General features: G+C 52.2%; 1 protein-coding gene across 5 annotated transcripts in view; it reads right to left on the bottom strand.

Annotated features, from left to right (window-relative positions):
• Nucleotides 1–16,211, bottom strand: part of LOC111857388 (neogenin-like) — a 70,192-nt gene that overhangs the window by 11,007 nt on the left and 42,974 nt on the right. For 4 of the 5 annotated variants that reach the window (XM_072698478.1, XM_023838192.2, XM_023838195.2 and 1 more), the window contains exons 5-16: nucleotides 12,941–13,077; nucleotides 10,470–10,624; nucleotides 10,003–10,123; nucleotides 7,273–7,501; nucleotides 6,689–6,843; nucleotides 5,931–6,079; nucleotides 5,302–5,440; nucleotides 5,069–5,118; nucleotides 4,609–4,753; nucleotides 3,344–3,454; nucleotides 1,828–2,022; nucleotides 1,562–1,657 (exon numbers count right to left, since the gene is read on the bottom strand). In XM_072698478.1, the coding sequence (XP_072554579.1) occupies nucleotides 1,562–1,657; nucleotides 1,828–2,022; nucleotides 3,344–3,454; nucleotides 4,609–4,753; nucleotides 5,069–5,118; nucleotides 5,302–5,440; nucleotides 5,931–6,079; nucleotides 6,689–6,843; nucleotides 7,273–7,501; nucleotides 10,003–10,123; nucleotides 10,470–10,624; nucleotides 12,941–13,077 (1,682 nt within the window). The remainder of the gene's footprint in view (nucleotides 1–1,561; nucleotides 1,658–1,827; nucleotides 2,023–3,343; nucleotides 3,455–4,608; nucleotides 4,754–5,068; nucleotides 5,119–5,301; nucleotides 5,441–5,930; nucleotides 6,080–6,688; nucleotides 6,844–7,272; nucleotides 7,502–10,002; nucleotides 10,124–10,469; nucleotides 10,625–12,940; nucleotides 13,078–16,211) is intronic. The other variant, XM_023838196.2, reaches the window with a different exon arrangement.

A 16,211-nucleotide genomic window follows, 5' to 3' on the forward strand; every position in this document is an offset into this window, starting at 1 on the left:
GAAGGTGAAGAGAAAGAGAGAATATTCTATTAGAAAGCACGTCAAGGAGCACTACGCCAACGACGCCCATCAGGCACTCTACATACTGACAGCTAAGTGATCTACACAGGCATTACTTCCACTACATCAACAGTTATAACAGGGGAAATGATGTGTCTACAACAGAGCAGAGTCATTTACACAAATCATGCTGCGTTTGAGTGATTCATGGCGGGTGTCGCGGGGCTAGCGTGCCAACGACAGCGGCTAAAAATAATTTCTAAAAAGTCATCATTTCTGAATCTCAGCTCATGCATACAATAGAAACAGACCCACAGAGGCATTTTGTCCATAAATAATGTCCCTTGTCATTTAAATGATGTGGGGACTACTTAAACTCAAATGTTACAATCACGTGCAAGACGCCCCAATTTCCGTGATGGTCATAACTGCATCGCACCGGCACCAACTTCAAGGGGATGGTCGCAGAGAAACACTGCAATCTGGGTAAAGATATGATTGGCTCCTGATCAGGAGGACTCATTCCTCCAGCCGGGTTTGAACGTCATGGGCTAAAGAGGGCTCTCCGGAGAAGCAGAGCAGATGTTTTCTGCCTAGTCCATCACTCTAGGAAACCGCAAATCCGGAATGCTGGAAATTTGTCAGTCAGCAAACACACACAGAATGGAAAACCATTCCAGAACATCCCGGAAACCAGTTAGGAGGGTCACATCTGCCACATTCAGACTAGGTAACTAAAAAAGGCGTCCATTTAATCCTCAGTTACATAAAGTTACATAAAGGAGGAGAGCCTTATCCCATAAAACGGGAGCAATCGGGAACATGACTCCGAGCGTGTGCAGACTGAGACCCTGCACCTCGCCATTAGCCAGGGAGACCACATAGTGATTACTGACCACACGTCTCCGAGCGTGTGCAGACTGAGACCCTGCACCTCGCCATTAGCCAGGGAGACCACATAGTGATTACTGACCACACGTCTCCGAGCGTGTGCAGACTGAGACCCTGCACCTCGCCATTAGCCAGGGAGACCACATAGTGATTACTGACCACACGTCTCCGAGCGTGTGCAGACTGAGACCCTGCACCTCGCCATTAGCCAGGGAGACCACATAGTGATTACTGACCACTCGCCTAAACCTGGGGATGTTACTAATGAATCAGATGTTTCATCAAAAAAACCCTCTGTGGTGGTATATCCCACAGGTATTTACGGTGATGTCACCCAGCAACCTGACAAAGAAACACACAAAACAATGCAGACTTAATCACAGATCCAAAACCAGGCCACTCAGAATCTTGGCCCAACAAGGTACTGCTGAGGGCAAGGCAGAGCTCCACTAAACTAAATGGTCATTGGACTTCTAAACAGCTTGTTTTCCACCATCTGAGATTTGACCAATCAGAAACGGAACTGCATTTTGGCACCGTTTAGTCATGGCTAGGTGATCTTGTAACAATAAGCTGTAGCACAATTACAGCACTCCTCAGGTCCCTGCACCACTGAGGAGGTTCCCTCATCCCACTCCGATGAACACTTGCTGGGGGGGAGCTACCTTACCTGACTGCGGCCTGGTGATGGCGCTCTCGTACAGGGGCAAGCCCTCACCCAGGTTGTTGAACGCCTTCAGCGTGATCACATAGTTGGAACTCGGATCTGGGGGCCAGGGTCAGAACACCAAATAGGGTTTCATGAATTTAAGCCTGAATTTAAGCCTGAATTTAAGCGTGGGTCAACAACAATAGGAAGATTAGTTCAAAGTCCACACCCCATAATAACCCCCCAACAGCAGTGGCACCCCCTGCCCCAGGGCACCAGCATCTTACCCAGGTGCTCAATGCTGTAAAACCTCTGCTTGTGGTCCACCTTGACAGTCTGAGCGTGGGGGCTTCCGATGCCGTAGCCGATGGTGTAGCCACGCACCACCACATCCTGGTTCTCCGGAGGCGTCCAGCTCACCACGATACTGTTCACCAGCGGGCGCACATGGAGGGAGGTGGGGGCGTCCGGCACACGGCTCTCTGCAACAGAGCATGTCATTGCGGGAGGGATCAATCATGTGCATCATCGCCCTCTTGTGGCAAAACTCACATGCTCTAATTCAGACATTTTATAATTCTGAATTCTAATTTTCAATTATACTTACTGAACATAAACTTAATTACATGACATGTCTTCAAAAAATGACACTGTTCTACTTTAATTTCCTGATGGATGTGATATGAACTGGTAATGTTTTTAATCCCTCTGAAGTTACAATCGCTCATCTTAAGTGTTATTGAAAAAAGTGTCAAAAGCGGTTTTAATTAAATGATATAGTAAACAATTAACAGAAAATTAATCAGAAGATTAGGGCTTGTAGGGCTGGTTCAGGGGAAACCCAATCTACGATTTCATCTCGGCTGCTATGCTTGGGATTAAGGTTTAACAAAAGCAGAAAGAGAAGATCAGTGACACTCTGGTTTCACACACACACACAGGTTTTTAATTATATCGTTGTGGGGACTCTCCATTCATTTCTATGGAGAAAACTCCCAACATTCCAACATGACGACCTTAACCCCTACCCAACCCTAACCTTAACCATAAGTAACCAAACTAAATACAAGGCTTTTGGCATTTTTAATTTTTTGATTGCAGTCACAGATTTTTATAAAATTGAGTTTCTCTTTGTGGGGACTGATAAAATGGTCCCCACAATGTCAAAATAACAGGTTTTATCACATTGTGGGAACATGTGGTTCCCACAACATAATATATACATGACCAGCTCTTAGCACATTAAACGTGTTGACAAGAAGAGCAGCACAGTCCCTAATCTGTAACTAGGAATCGCAGAGATCAGACCTTCCTCAGCCGCGACTCGGGCCACGGATTCAGCTCGTGCCAGAGGAGATGAGAAAATCGATCTTGTGTGACGGGAGATGAATCGAATGATCCGTCTGGGCAAACTCACCCCCCACCCCAAAATCTCGCTTGTCAATCATGATTGAAGCCTGCTTGCTGGTGATGCCGGGAGCAGGACGCGAGGCGTGCAGTTAGCCTGTGTGAGAGCTAATGGGGTAAAGTGATATGGAACCAACACTCACCCCTTTAGGCCAAAGGGCCCGTTTTGGCCAGACACGACCCTCCATGTAATGCCAGTCAGGTTCTGTCTTTCCAGAATGTTCTGAAGCTGTCGAATGCAGCTTGACAGCCCAGACCATCGCTCAGTACAGCTCAGCTAAGCCTGATGCATTCCCTGCTCACCACTGGGGGAGTCTCTACAGGCCATCAGGCAAAACGGAAGGTGCTGGAAGCATTTTGTGTGCTACCCATTCCTTACCCACTCACTCTTCTTACCATCTAGGTCACTCTCGAAGGTCTCCGCTGTGGCCCAGTCGGTCGCCGGTCCTGAGCCATTCACGGTGAGCGCCAAAACACGGAAGCTGTACTCCGTCCCACGCTCCAGACCTAGGGAAGGGGTGGAGCCCACATCAGCACTATAGACAGACCCCTCCGAAGCCCAGGGCCTCCCGTAACCCCCCTCGAACTGCCAAGGCCTTGCTAAAGCTACACCACTGCACTGATGGACTGGGGTGTTTCTCACAGATAAAAGCGTCAATTAGCCCAAGTGAGTGTAAATTTTAAACTGACTGATTAAATGTAGCCACCACTCAAGGCTAATGTACTGTTAGCGTCATGCAAACAGTAGGGAGACCTCATTAGGAATTAACCACACAGACAGCAGATACCTAAAACAACATGTCAGCAGTCATTCGTGGCCGGTCTGCTGTCCCTATACCACCTTTCAGCCTGGGGATGGCCGTTCAACACCTGCACATGGTCCTGACTGACTGACAGTGAGTTTTTGGTCAGCATGTGGAAAATCAGGATGAGAAAATTCACGCAAAGTGGGAATCATTTTGCTGAACTCTTGAAATGAGTAAATTCGGATATCTGAGTGGGTACAGCAGGAGACTATTAATCTCAGGGTTGTGGGTTCGAGCCTTACACTGGGTAATGACTCAGGTTTGCGATGTGCTATTTGCCTCACTTGTAAGTCGCTTTGGACAAAAGCATCTGCTATATAAAATAAATGTAAATGTGAGTTTATTTACCATCACTGATTAAAGCTTGACAACACCATTTACAGCTAGCTTATACTTAATCCGGCTTACCCTGCTAACATACATGACAAATAAACAAATACACTGATTAGAAGATGAAGAGAGATTCAGTCTTAAGGGGAGCTGGCTTTATCCAGCCTGGGGGTGACAGGTGGCGCGTCTGTCGTGTCACACGGGGACAGCAGCGGCTCCCGGGTGCTAACGAGAGCCTGTTGAACTTCTCCTCGCGGCACTGAATGTTAATTCCAGCGCCTCCCTCCCTTGGAGAGCTGGGAGCGGCTCTAACCGGCTCTGCGATGATGAACACTCTCATTTTCACAGTGAAAAGCACACAGAGGCTCACTTCCGAGAGCTCCCGCCCGCTCCCGCACCATAAAACGCACAAAAAAACAGACTTGACGAGATTATTAAAGTGCCGGTGATTTTCTTCCCGGTCACGACGTCACCTGCCCCCAATCGAGCGCCCCCCAGGGGGCGGATCTCACGCTGCCGACTCACCGTCGATGAGCTGGTACAGCTGTGTGCCACCCGTCGTCTCCACCGCTTCGCTCTTGCGCGACCCCTTGCGATAGCGGACCTTGTAACCAATCAGCTCTCCGTTTTGGGTATCGGGGGGCGGGGGCTGCCAACGGACCATGACGCTCTGAGGTAAGAAAGAGCAAGGCACACCATGAATGAAAAGTCTGTCTCCAGGAGAGCTATTAGGTAGAATGTACACAAGTACAGGATTGTGGGGTGAGGGGGGGCTGGTGCAAATGGTGCCCTCTGCTGGACGAAAGGTAAAAATGGTGGCACAGGTCATCATCTGAAAGCTGTGAGAGGCAGAAGCACCAAAGCTCCAGGTGACCATGACTAGCAGCAGGCTGATCAGGATCTGGGTGTATTATGCTTATATTAACTCCAGCTTCATCTGCTCCAGAAGGTCAACTGACCAAATGGTTCTCTTACAAACACTTACCTTTGAGTTCTGCGCTTCCAGGGTGAGGTTCTGCGGGGGGGCACTGGGGACTGGGGGAGGGACAAACAGGTGTAGGTGAACAGAGTCAAACATGTGCAGAGCAAATATCCTGGTGCCAATCATGAAGTTTTGGTGTCCAAATCATCTCTGGGTCCTGACTGGTGTTTCATCCACCACAATAACATCTACAGAAGGTCCATGTCCATCCCATCTGCACCAGCACACGGCCTCACCGTCAGAGAGGGTCTTCACGGCCACGTCCTCTGTGGAGACCCCAGGCCCATGCTTATTGTAGGCCACCACGCGGAAGCTGTACTCCATGAATTTCTTCAAGCCAGTAAGTGTGTAGGACAGGCCTGCCACGTCAACATCCTGCCATGGGACACAGGACACACGAACCGTGAGGCTCTGGGGCACAAATTCCAGGCACGGCTCAGCTTCACTCTAATCCTCCTTCAGCGACTTTCAGCTGCGCAGATCCATTCAGAAAAACATCAGCATCACACTATGAAGAAGGTTTGTATGGGAACATCTGGAAGGCGACAGAAAAAATATGGAAGCAGGTAAAGCAGGTCTGGGACTCAGGGGGCGTCTTTCAATTTGATCTAGCCGATATGTAAAAGGATTTGAGATGGATAGGGCTTCATCCATCTCAAATCATCCCCCGGCAAGAATTAGACTCACAGGAGCGGAGGTGGGTTTGATGATCCTGGGGTCAACACGGGGGGGGGGGGGGGGGTTTTCACACGAATGCGTAAACTGCTGCTGCACCGGAGCAATGCAACCCGCCTCTATAACCCGTCTCTGTGCTTCTGATCTCTCCAAATAGCCCCCTACCCCCCAACCCCTCCCCCCGTCTCACCTTCTCTCCGTCCAAACCCTTCTCCATGTAATACAGCTTGTAGGCTTGGATCTCGCCGTTGCCCGTCAGGGGCGTCCCCCAGCTGACCGTGACAGAGGTGGGGGCAACGGACGCCACCTGGAGATTAGGCGCAGGGCCAGGCACCTGGACTGTATTGCCGAAGCAAGGTGGGGGGGGGGGGGGGCAAAGACAAGGTGGGTACAGGCAACACAGCTCAACAACATCCTACGGCTCACACAGCACAGAGTTTAATTGCCGGGAAGGACGGGCAGTGCCAGAGGCAGACAGAAGCTCTCTGGACCATGAAGACCCCCAGACCATAATGGTTGGGACACCGTTAGACACCTCGACTGCCCACACATGCAATCCCCAGGATTATAAAGAACTAATTCTTAACGGCACTCAAGAAGCCGGCCTCCGAGTTGGGCCACAGATTAAGATATGAAAGAGACCAAATGCTGGAGCGCTGCATCATGGGAGATCTCTAAGGCCGGTTCTAATACAAGACCTGCATGGCAAACACCTCGAGGGTGACAGTGTGCACCTGCAGCCCGACTGGGAGAAGGCGGCTTTCCGCTCCATTTAGCAGGATCCGCGTCGCTAACCCAGGCCTGCTTCGGTGCTGGGGGGGTGTGATGGCTAGTGTTTGTTTTCTTCACAAGCTCATGAATCATTGCTTTCAATTAGCTTCCCAAGAACAGGCGTGAAAGTCAGGATGGAAGAGAGCGTGTGTGTCTGTGAGTCTCTCTGCTGCTTACGTTCAGGCTGGGTCGCCACGATGATGGGGGCCGAGCTCTCTCCAGGGCCGATCCGGTTGTGGGCCACCACGCGGAAGGAGTACCGGGTGTCTGGCAGGAGGTTCTGCACGGCCACCTGCAGGTCGCCGGGCCGCGTGCCGTTCTGGACCCGCTCCCTGTGCAGAAGGATTGAGGAGGAGATGAGAGGAGGAAGGAGCCTCCTTCAGTGGAGGAGACGCACACCTATGGAGGAGGAGGATGTGTAGGAGTGCAGAAGGAGCCTCCTTCAGTGGAGGAGACGCACAGCTATGGAGGAGGAGGATGTGTAGGAGTGCAGAAGGAGCCTCCTTCAGTGGAGGAGACGCACAGCTATGGAGGAGGAGGATGTGTAGGAGTGCAGAAGGAGCCTCCTTCAGTGGAGGAGACGCACAGCTATGGAGGAGGAGGATGTGTAGGAGTGCAGAAGGAGCCTCCTTCAGTGGAGGAGACGCACAGCTATGGAGGAGGAGGATGTGTAGGAGTGCAGAAGGAGCCTCCTTCAGTGGAGGAGACGCACAGCTATGGAAGAGGAGGATGTGTAGGAGTGCAGAAGGAGCGTGGCGTACCTGGCTGCCCCCTCTAGCCGGTGGAAGACTGAGTAGGTGAGGTTGTCGCCGTGGGGCTCGGCGGGAGGGCGCCACGTCAGCTTCACGAAGCGGGTGGAGACGAGCGAGGCCACGACATCACGTGGGGCGGAGGGGGTGGGACCACGGCCGCTCCCTGGGGGGGCAGGGGCTACGTGAGCAGCAGGGGCAGTGGTTAGTGTGGGAGGAGGGGCAGTGGGAATGGGGACATCTGTGTAAGTGTGGGACAAGTGGCGTGTGCACAGGAAAGGAGGCGGGGCGAACAGCACAAGGGGGAAGGGCCAGGGTGGGGGCGGGGTTAGAAAGGAGCGGGGCGGCAGGGCGGGGTCACAGAGTGCAGCCATAGAGGGAGGGGCAGCGTGAAGGTGGACCACAGGAGGGGAGAACATGCAGGAGGGACGGAGAAGGGAGCCAAAGAGGAGAAAACAACAAAAAACATGACATGACGAGAGGCAGCCATGACAGAAATAAAAACACATACAGTGGTGCACAGAGAAATGCTGTCTAACTACGGGCTGACGTGCAGGAGAGAGAGACGACAAAGACGAGAGACGCAGGCCCACAGGGGTGGGGGGGGGATCCTTATCACGATTCTCCAGCGAGGCCACGGAGACGGAAGATGCTCATTAAAGGTGTGAGAAATGGGAGACCTGTGCGTGTGTCTGTGCGTGTCTGCGTCTGCCTGTGCGTGTGTCTGTGTGTGTCTGCGTCTGCCTGTGCGTGTGTCTGTGTGTGTCTGCGTGTGTCTGCGTGTGTCTGCGTGTGTCTGCCTGTGTGTGTGTCTGCGTGTGTCTGTGTGTGTCTGCGTCTGCCTGTGTGTGTGTCTGTGTGTGTGTCTGCGTCTGCCTGTGCGTGTGTCTGTGCGTGTCCGCATCTGCCCGTGTATGTGTATTGTCCCTGTTTGCCTGGGCGTGTGTCTGTGTGTGTCTGCTTGCTGGTGTGTGTTTGTGTGTGCAAAACAGAAAAAGAGAGAGAGCGAGCTGGAGACAGAGGCAGAGAGGCAGGCAGGTAGAGAGGGAGCAGTAAGGCCTAACAACACCAGCTCCATACAGACGGAATAGGGCAGGACACCCATCCCTCCATCAATCCATCCATCCATCCATCCATCCACCAATCAATCACTCAATCAATCACTCAATCAATCAATTATTAAACCACTGGGGGGTGCTGCAGAATCAGCAGTGAGGAGGTTAAAAGGGTGTGTATTTTAGTGAATAGAAATACATTTTCTCTCTCCTCAAATACTTCTGCTTTGCACATCACCCCCCCTGCTGGGATGCCTCAGAGCAACTGCATCCATCCATCACACTCCTCGCTGGCACCATGATTCACTTTGGCTCATTATTTCTGCGCAAACAGGCAATAAAAAGATTTTAAGGTTGGGACCCCAGGATCAACAGGATGTTTCCCCTCCCCACATACCACCTCGGGTGAACCATAAAAAGCCCCCCCCCCCCCCCCTCGCCCGGCGACTGAGCCCCTATCCGCCACAGCCTGTGTGGCAAGGGGGTACCGGAGAGCGTGCGTCACAGGGTGGGTGGAACATAAACAACACATGGTGGCTTTGATGAGAGACACCCACGCCTGGCACGCTCAGGGGCCAGGGGTCACAGCCAGGGTGAGGGGTCGGCGGCGGTGCTGGGAAACGGCACGCGTGTGGAAATGGCCCCCGCGGGGCCAGCGAGGAGGATGCTAGAGGAGAGAAGCAGGAAACAGGAACCAGGGCTGAAAACTAGCCTGCTGCTAGAACCGGCCTAAAGGATCTCAAACGGAACAAACAGCCTGGGGTGACTGTCCATCCATCCATCACCCAGAACGTCTGTCCTGTGCAGGGTCACAGGGGTCTGGAGCCCATCCCACACTGGGGCAAAAAACAATATCACACAATCACAGGCGGTGTGGGATTACCCCCAGCCAAGGAACAATGTAAACATGTTCAGAAATTGGACTGAATCCATATCATTTGACTGAATCTTATAATGGACGCAAAATGCTCCAAAAACACCAAACTCTGATGGTGCTTTGATTTCAGTTTATTCCAGAAATACTGAAATACACATTCATCATAAGGCCTATCCCACCCTCCCAGGTAGGTAGGGCACTCAAGTAATGGGAAAACGCTGATCTGCGTAAATCGGCAGGTGCGAGCAGCGCTAATGAGCTCCTTTCTTAATTGGGAATGCAGCAGCCAGCTGAAAGAACCACCTTCCTGTCAGGAAACAGGTGCAAACACGGTCGCGGGTCCGAGGGCTTGCAGGCAGGGGCCGGTGAACTGGCTGGTCAGCAGGATGCGGTGTGTGTATCTGTGTATTTACCAAACCACAAGCGGTTTGGAGGAAGGTCACATGCTCAGACCGTCGTGCCAGCAGTGTGTAAGCACATTGATCACATGATCATAGTTTCTTTGCACTGAAACACACGCGAATCCTGCTCAATGCGGTTCACAGCTCTGGTCCGGAACGTTCTGTCTGGCACACACGCTGCTTACACAGCAGCCCCCCTCATTCCTGAGGCACCATGGGAAGGCGTGGATTCAGCAGCTCAGAGATTCGCAGTGGCTGCTGGGAGAAAGGCATGCTGGGAAGGTTCCCCGGAAGCCACCTGGACAGCCCCCAAGCTCATGTGCCCCCGCAGCAGACATGACAGGAGCCTGTCTTTGCAGGAGCAAGACACCTGACACCCCGCCTTGCCCGCCCACCCCCCCACACTCACTGTGATCCAGAATAATGAGCTGCGCGTTGGACTGGATGTTCCCCGCGTCGTTCTCCGCCAGGCACTGATAGAAACCCTCGTCGGACTTCACTAGGCCCAGAATCAGCAGGTCATGCTCGTTCTTTGGGGACACGAATGACACATGGGGTTTGAATACTGCACACATGATCCAGCCCTCAATAACACCTTTCTACTAGCTGCTGGGTTTGCCATTTAATACCAAAACACCACCTTTATCAAGCAGTAGAATACCTCAACCGCTGTTATCTAGTAGAACATACCACGTTCCACACAAAAGCAGTCTTTAAGCATCTCGACAGGCTGCTCTTTAATTGAAAGGCTTGTGATAACCATGACAATGATAACAGCTGTGAGATGACCTCCCACCAGCAGGGGGCAGCATACTCAGACAGTCTAGAGTGTCCAAAGTACATGTCCCCGCCACGTCAAATTTACAATAAACTTACAATTATTTTGAAGTAGTCCCCTGGAATAATGGCGTCTCCGTTTTTCACCCACTTGACGGTTGGGGGTGGGGAACCCGTGACATCGCACTGAAAATCGATGTCCATGGACTCGTAGGCGTAGATGCTGGAGGGAGTCTTCAGGAAGCGGGGAGAAACTGCGACAGAACGAGACAGATCAGCATCTATGTGTGTGTGCGAGTGTGTGCGAGTGTGTGAGATGTAGAGGGCAGAATCACCCCCATTAGCGTACAAGGTAGCCTGATAACACCCAGGTCTGCAGAATCCAAACTTCTCTAGTCCTTGTCCATATTGCTGTATAAAATATAACACACAGTGCTTTCCTCGTGTGTGACACACCGATGACCCTCCGCTGGTAACTGCACTGACCTTCACAGACAGAAAGTTCCGGTAGACCCGAGGTGGCAGTGCGGAAAATGGCGCATTTCGAGAAAAGCGGCACGCTCTACCTCGTATGATCCGGCCGGCTGGCCAAAGCACGCAACCCATTTTTTCCGAGTGAGTGGCTAGCAGGCAGATGAACGGCGCCCCCTGTCAGGCAAGGTCAGTGACCCCATAACGCACGGGGGGGCGTCACACACCGTGACCCTCCTCGACTGTCCTTGGGAGTCTTTTACGTCTGAGTTGGACACGCTCTACAAACCAACCCATTAGCTGTTATGGAGGATGAACAGAGGATGACGTGCAAGAACACTATGGGTTCAAATCCCCGACAGGTGTGGTGGCACAGCAGGTCAGAGCCACCAATGTCAAAGCCACTCGAAACAGGGACAAATTCTCGATTCTCATCAATGGTAACTGGTCTGCTTACAACATTTTTGGTGCTTTTTCACTGCACCAAGTACCGTATTATTGGTATGGTACTTTTGGTACTTTCCATTTTCCATTGAATTCTGGTCAGTAGCAAAAGTTCCAGTACCGAAAGTACCAAACCAGCTGGGGTACTTCTTTGGTACTTTGGTACATTGAGGTGGGACTTTCTTTGCCGACTGATTATTATGCAAACAGCCTGCTGCTGACACACAATACAAAAGCAGGGGAGGTAAACTTTAAACTGATTTTTAAAGAATAATAATTAACCTAGCCAGCTAAGGTTTTTTTTTCCTATGACAGAGTAAAAATGTTTTAGCGAAACTTTAACCCCCGCACTATAATGTCCGTACAGAATTGAAAGTAAGAAAAAGGCTGATCTTAATCTAGCTTACTTGCGATGTAAAGAATCGCATGTGCAAAACCTATGATGCAGGTATTAATATCGCACCAGCCCTATAATATACTACAGCCATTTTTTGCATTCAGTAGAAAATACCCACCTTGCATTGTGATGTCATTTGGCACCAGTACCAGTTTTTATAACTGTGGAAAACCAACACCTTGGAGTACCCTACTTTTGGTACTTTCTCGAATGCTTTAGTTAGCTGTGGTCCTATAACTCTTCCTGTCATCACCCTGTTTACTTCCATTCACTATTTATTCATTTTTTCACCCTTTATTTCCCCCCGTGCTGCTTCTGACTGTAGGTCGGCTGTCTATTTTAAAATGTCATGTGCACATACTTCTAAACTGTCTTAAATTGTGTTGAATGTTGTATTATACTGAGGCACGTGCACCAGGATTCCTGGCATGTTTAACATACTTGGCCAATAAAAATCTCTCTGGTCCAAATTCTGATTAGGAAACATCTTCTGAACAATCCTAAACACACAGATCCCATTCAGCCATGGCGGTCCCTGGGGATTGATCTCAGTGTAAACTGTCCCAGCAGCGGGGTGGGGGTGCGGGGTGGGTCACTACACAGACGTCAAACCGCACAGCCAAATCCCTGCTCACTAATTACACAGATCCTGAAAGCAGGAAATGATTTGTTTGACAAACAGATGAAGGGATATTCATTAGGCACCAGGAGGAGGGAGCTGGTGGTCTGTGGGCTCTGGGGAGGGGAGGGGGGAGGAGTGGGTGGTGGGTGCAGCCGCAGCAGTAATCCTACAACTGCGGTAATAAAACAGGGGATGTGTGAAGCTGAGGGACAGGGTGGCTCCTGATATAGAAACTCCAGAAAAAGCCTGTGGAAAAACTACACCCTCGAGCGCTTGGTACACCCCTCCCCTGGTGTGACTGCCGTACGTGAGACATCCCACCCCTGTGCAAACAACCCGCGCGTCATCAAGTGCCCTGTGACTGTGACCCCCACCCCAGCCTCCCCTGAGTGGGGCACATGGCACAGAGTTAAAAATAACATCACCCCCCCGCCCACTGAAACTCAAGTGTACTCATCAAAATTTCATATCATCAGCAGAAAGATGCAAGGAAGAACAACCTTATATGGCTCCCAGCTCTAACCTGACAAATTCAGGAGCTGAGTGATGCGCCCCCCAGAGGCCTGGAGGCTCAACACTCCCTTCAGAAGCACATACGGCTAACAGCCCATACAGCGAGATCCGAGCAGCACGAACCTCGCACCCGGAGCTCGGCCTCCGCCTCGATGGTCTCATTCCCGCTCTCTGCCAGACAACTGTAGGTTCCTGTGTCATCCTCGGTCAGGTCCATGATCCGGAGGCTTCCGCCACCCACAATCTCGAAGCGTCCATCACTGTCAGAGAAAGAGTAAGGAGATGGGCCCTCAGAGCAGCCGGGGGGGGGGGGGGGGGGGGGCACGGACAGGGGTGGCCACATAGATACTCATACAAACAGTAAATAAAGCTTCATTTAATTTAACATTGAATGTCAGGCAGCACTGTAAACCTACAACAGACCCCACCCCAAAAACAGGCAATAACCCCCCCCCCCCCACTGTACTATAAGGCCCCTGTGGCGCCTGCAGTGATTAAAAGGAAGGGGGCTTTAGGGCAGACTGGCTCACAGGGTGGGGAAAATAATGACAGTAATAAAGTAGCCCCCCAGGAGTGAAGACGAAGAGGCTGGAGCCCAGCAGAAATGCAAGGCTCATGTAGGGGGTCAGAGAAACAAACAGTCCCACCACCGGTATGGTTAGGTGATGTTAAGCAGCGGAGGAAAGCCTGTAGCTTGCAGCTTATAACCTGCCTCCTTTAGCTTTTAGCCTATAGCCTGTGGCCTGCTGCCTATAGCCTGCGGCCTGCTGCCTATAGCCTGCGGCCTGCTGCCTATAGCCTGCGGCCTGCTGCCTATAGCCTGCGGCCTGCTGCCTATAGCCTGCGGCCTGCTGCCTATAGCCTGTGGCCTGCTGCCTATAGCCTGTGGCCTGCTGCCTATAGCCTGTGGCCTGCTGCCTATAGCCTGTAGCCTGCTGCCTATAGCCTGTGGCCTGCTGCCTATAGCCTGCGGCCTGCTGCCTATAGCCTGCGGCCTGCTGCCTATAGCCTGTAGCCTGCTGCCTATAGCCTGTGGCCTGCTGCCTATAGCCTGTGGCCTGCTGCCTATAGCCTGTGGCCTGCTGCCTATAGCCTGCTGCCTATAGCCTGCGGCCTGCTGCCTATAGCCTGTGGCCTGCTGCCTATAGCCTGCTGCCTATAGCCTGCGGCCTGCTGCCTATTGCCTGCTGCCTATAGCCTGTAGCCTGCTGCCTATAGCCTGCGGCCTGCTGCCTATAGCCTGTGGCCTGCTGCCTATAGCCTGCGGCCTGCTGCCTATTGCCTGCTGCCTATAGCCTGCGGCCTGCTGCCTATTGCCTGCTGCCTATAGCCTGTAGCCTGCTGCCTATAGCCTGCGGCCTGCTGCCTATAGCCTGTGGCCTGCTGCCTATAGCCTGCGGCCTGCTGCCTATTGCCTGCTGCCTATAGCCTGCGGCCTGCTGCCTATTGCCTGCTGCCTATAGCCTGTAGCCTGCTGCCTATAGCCTGCGGCCTGCTGCCTATTGCCTGCTGCCTATAGCCTGTAGCCTGCTGCCTATAGCCTGCGGCCTGCTGCCTATAGCCTGTGGCCTGCTGCCTATAGCCTGCTGCCTATAGCCTGTAGCCTGCTGCCTATAGCCTGCGGCCTGCTGCCTATTGCCTGCGGCCTGCTGCCTATAGCCTGTAGCCTGCTGCCTATAGCCTGCGGCCTGCTGCCTATAGCCTGCGGCCTGCTGCCTATAGCCTGCGGCCTGCTGCCTATTGCCTGTGGCCTGCTGCCTGCAACCTGGAACTGACTCTCAAATTATATAGAAACACACAGGCACATTGTACAGAGACTCTCATTCTACTGTTATTGCAACCATTGATGAAGTATATGCTCATTTATACCACACCATACATGCCATGTCTACCAGTGTATCAATGAACATTCACTATTTATCACACGTGTATATAATCGTACAGCATTTTCTAGCACTTTTACATTATTCAAATTAGAGGCCAAACTGCTTTTTATGGTTTGAGTATTTGTACACTGTGCCATGACAATAAAGCTGAATGTTTATCTAATCTAATATAAACAAGTAAGGAACCAGCAAGCTGCAAGAAAGATTCAGCAAGGTTCTGTCACAGTGGTAGAGATCCAGGCGGGACCGTCCAGCACAGGACCACGACAGAATCGACTGCTTCCGGCCGGACCAGAACCTGTGCCCAAAACGTCATGTTCTAAGAGACGGCAAGGCTCTTCAGCCGGACATGGCGTGAGCGGGCAGCCGTGAGCTGGGCATCAGCAGCAGCCGGTTTAATTAAACCAAACCATGCCCACAAATGGGGGGGGCTATCTACCTCCCCATGAGAGGGTAATTGGACAGGATCCTCGGCACCCACAGCAAGCTGGGCACGAAGCTAATTAAACACCACAAGGCCGATTTAATTAGCCTGGGGGTCTCTCTGTCTGGTCACACGGAAGTTGTCATGCGGCGCCTCAGGTGGGGGCCACACCCCACCCTCGCTGTGAGCCGCACCTGCCCGCACGAGACTCCAGGACTCCCCGCTGTGATGCAAGCTCAGAACCTTCCGGCTCCTTAACCATGACGCCCCCCTGCGTCGCAGCTCTCGGTGTGGGCGGGGTCTCCCAACTGCTCGGCGTCCTTAAATAACCAGGACTGTGGAAAACGGCCCAGAAGCGTGACAAACGGCATGAAAATACATAAAATATACGAGAGGCGGAGCTCATCTAGGGCCCCTGGCAGCTGTCATTGGACTGTTCCGGATTGTTCTTCTGGACCTCATGCCCAGCGCGGCCTGCTGCCAGCTACACAGCACCAGGCCACCATCTGGACCTTCACACGGCCTCGCGTCATCAGCGGGCACTGAGGGCAGCTGGGGGTCACAGGGATGACCGGACGGGTTACGGGGGGGTGGGGATACCTTGGAATTATCTTCAGTAGTATGACATCAGTGCTGGATCAGACACCCCCAATCAATTTAATTTATTTATCGCAACGTTATTTTGCTATTTATGCTTAACCTGAGTGAGCACCTCACCCCCCAATGCACTCCCACACCCTGAAAGCACAGCAGAGTGAGACAGCTGGCCTGGACTAGGGATTGTGTCACATATCCGGTAATGAGCGATTCCGGAACCTCACGATCGCTCATCTTTCCTCATAGAGCCTCTTTCAGAACCAGGTTCTAAAGGCACCTAAGGGGGGGTACTGTGAGCAAGACAGCAGGTTCGACCAAATGCCAGATCGGCATGACAGGTGACATTCTCATCAGAGCCGGTAGTGTGGGCCGTCTGGCCCGAGTGGCGCGGTCACTCAGAGTAGCGGGTTACTCTGCCAGAGTAAAGCGGTTACCGTGGGTTACCGTGGGAACGGCGGGAGCCTGCAGAGCCCCTGCTGTCGATCTC

The sequence above is a fragment of the Paramormyrops kingsleyae genome, chromosome 13 (genome assembly GCF_048594095.1).
Source record: "Paramormyrops kingsleyae isolate MSU_618 chromosome 13, PKINGS_0.4, whole genome shotgun sequence".
NCBI classification, from domain to species: Eukaryota; Metazoa; Chordata; class Actinopteri; order Osteoglossiformes; family Mormyridae; genus Paramormyrops; species Paramormyrops kingsleyae.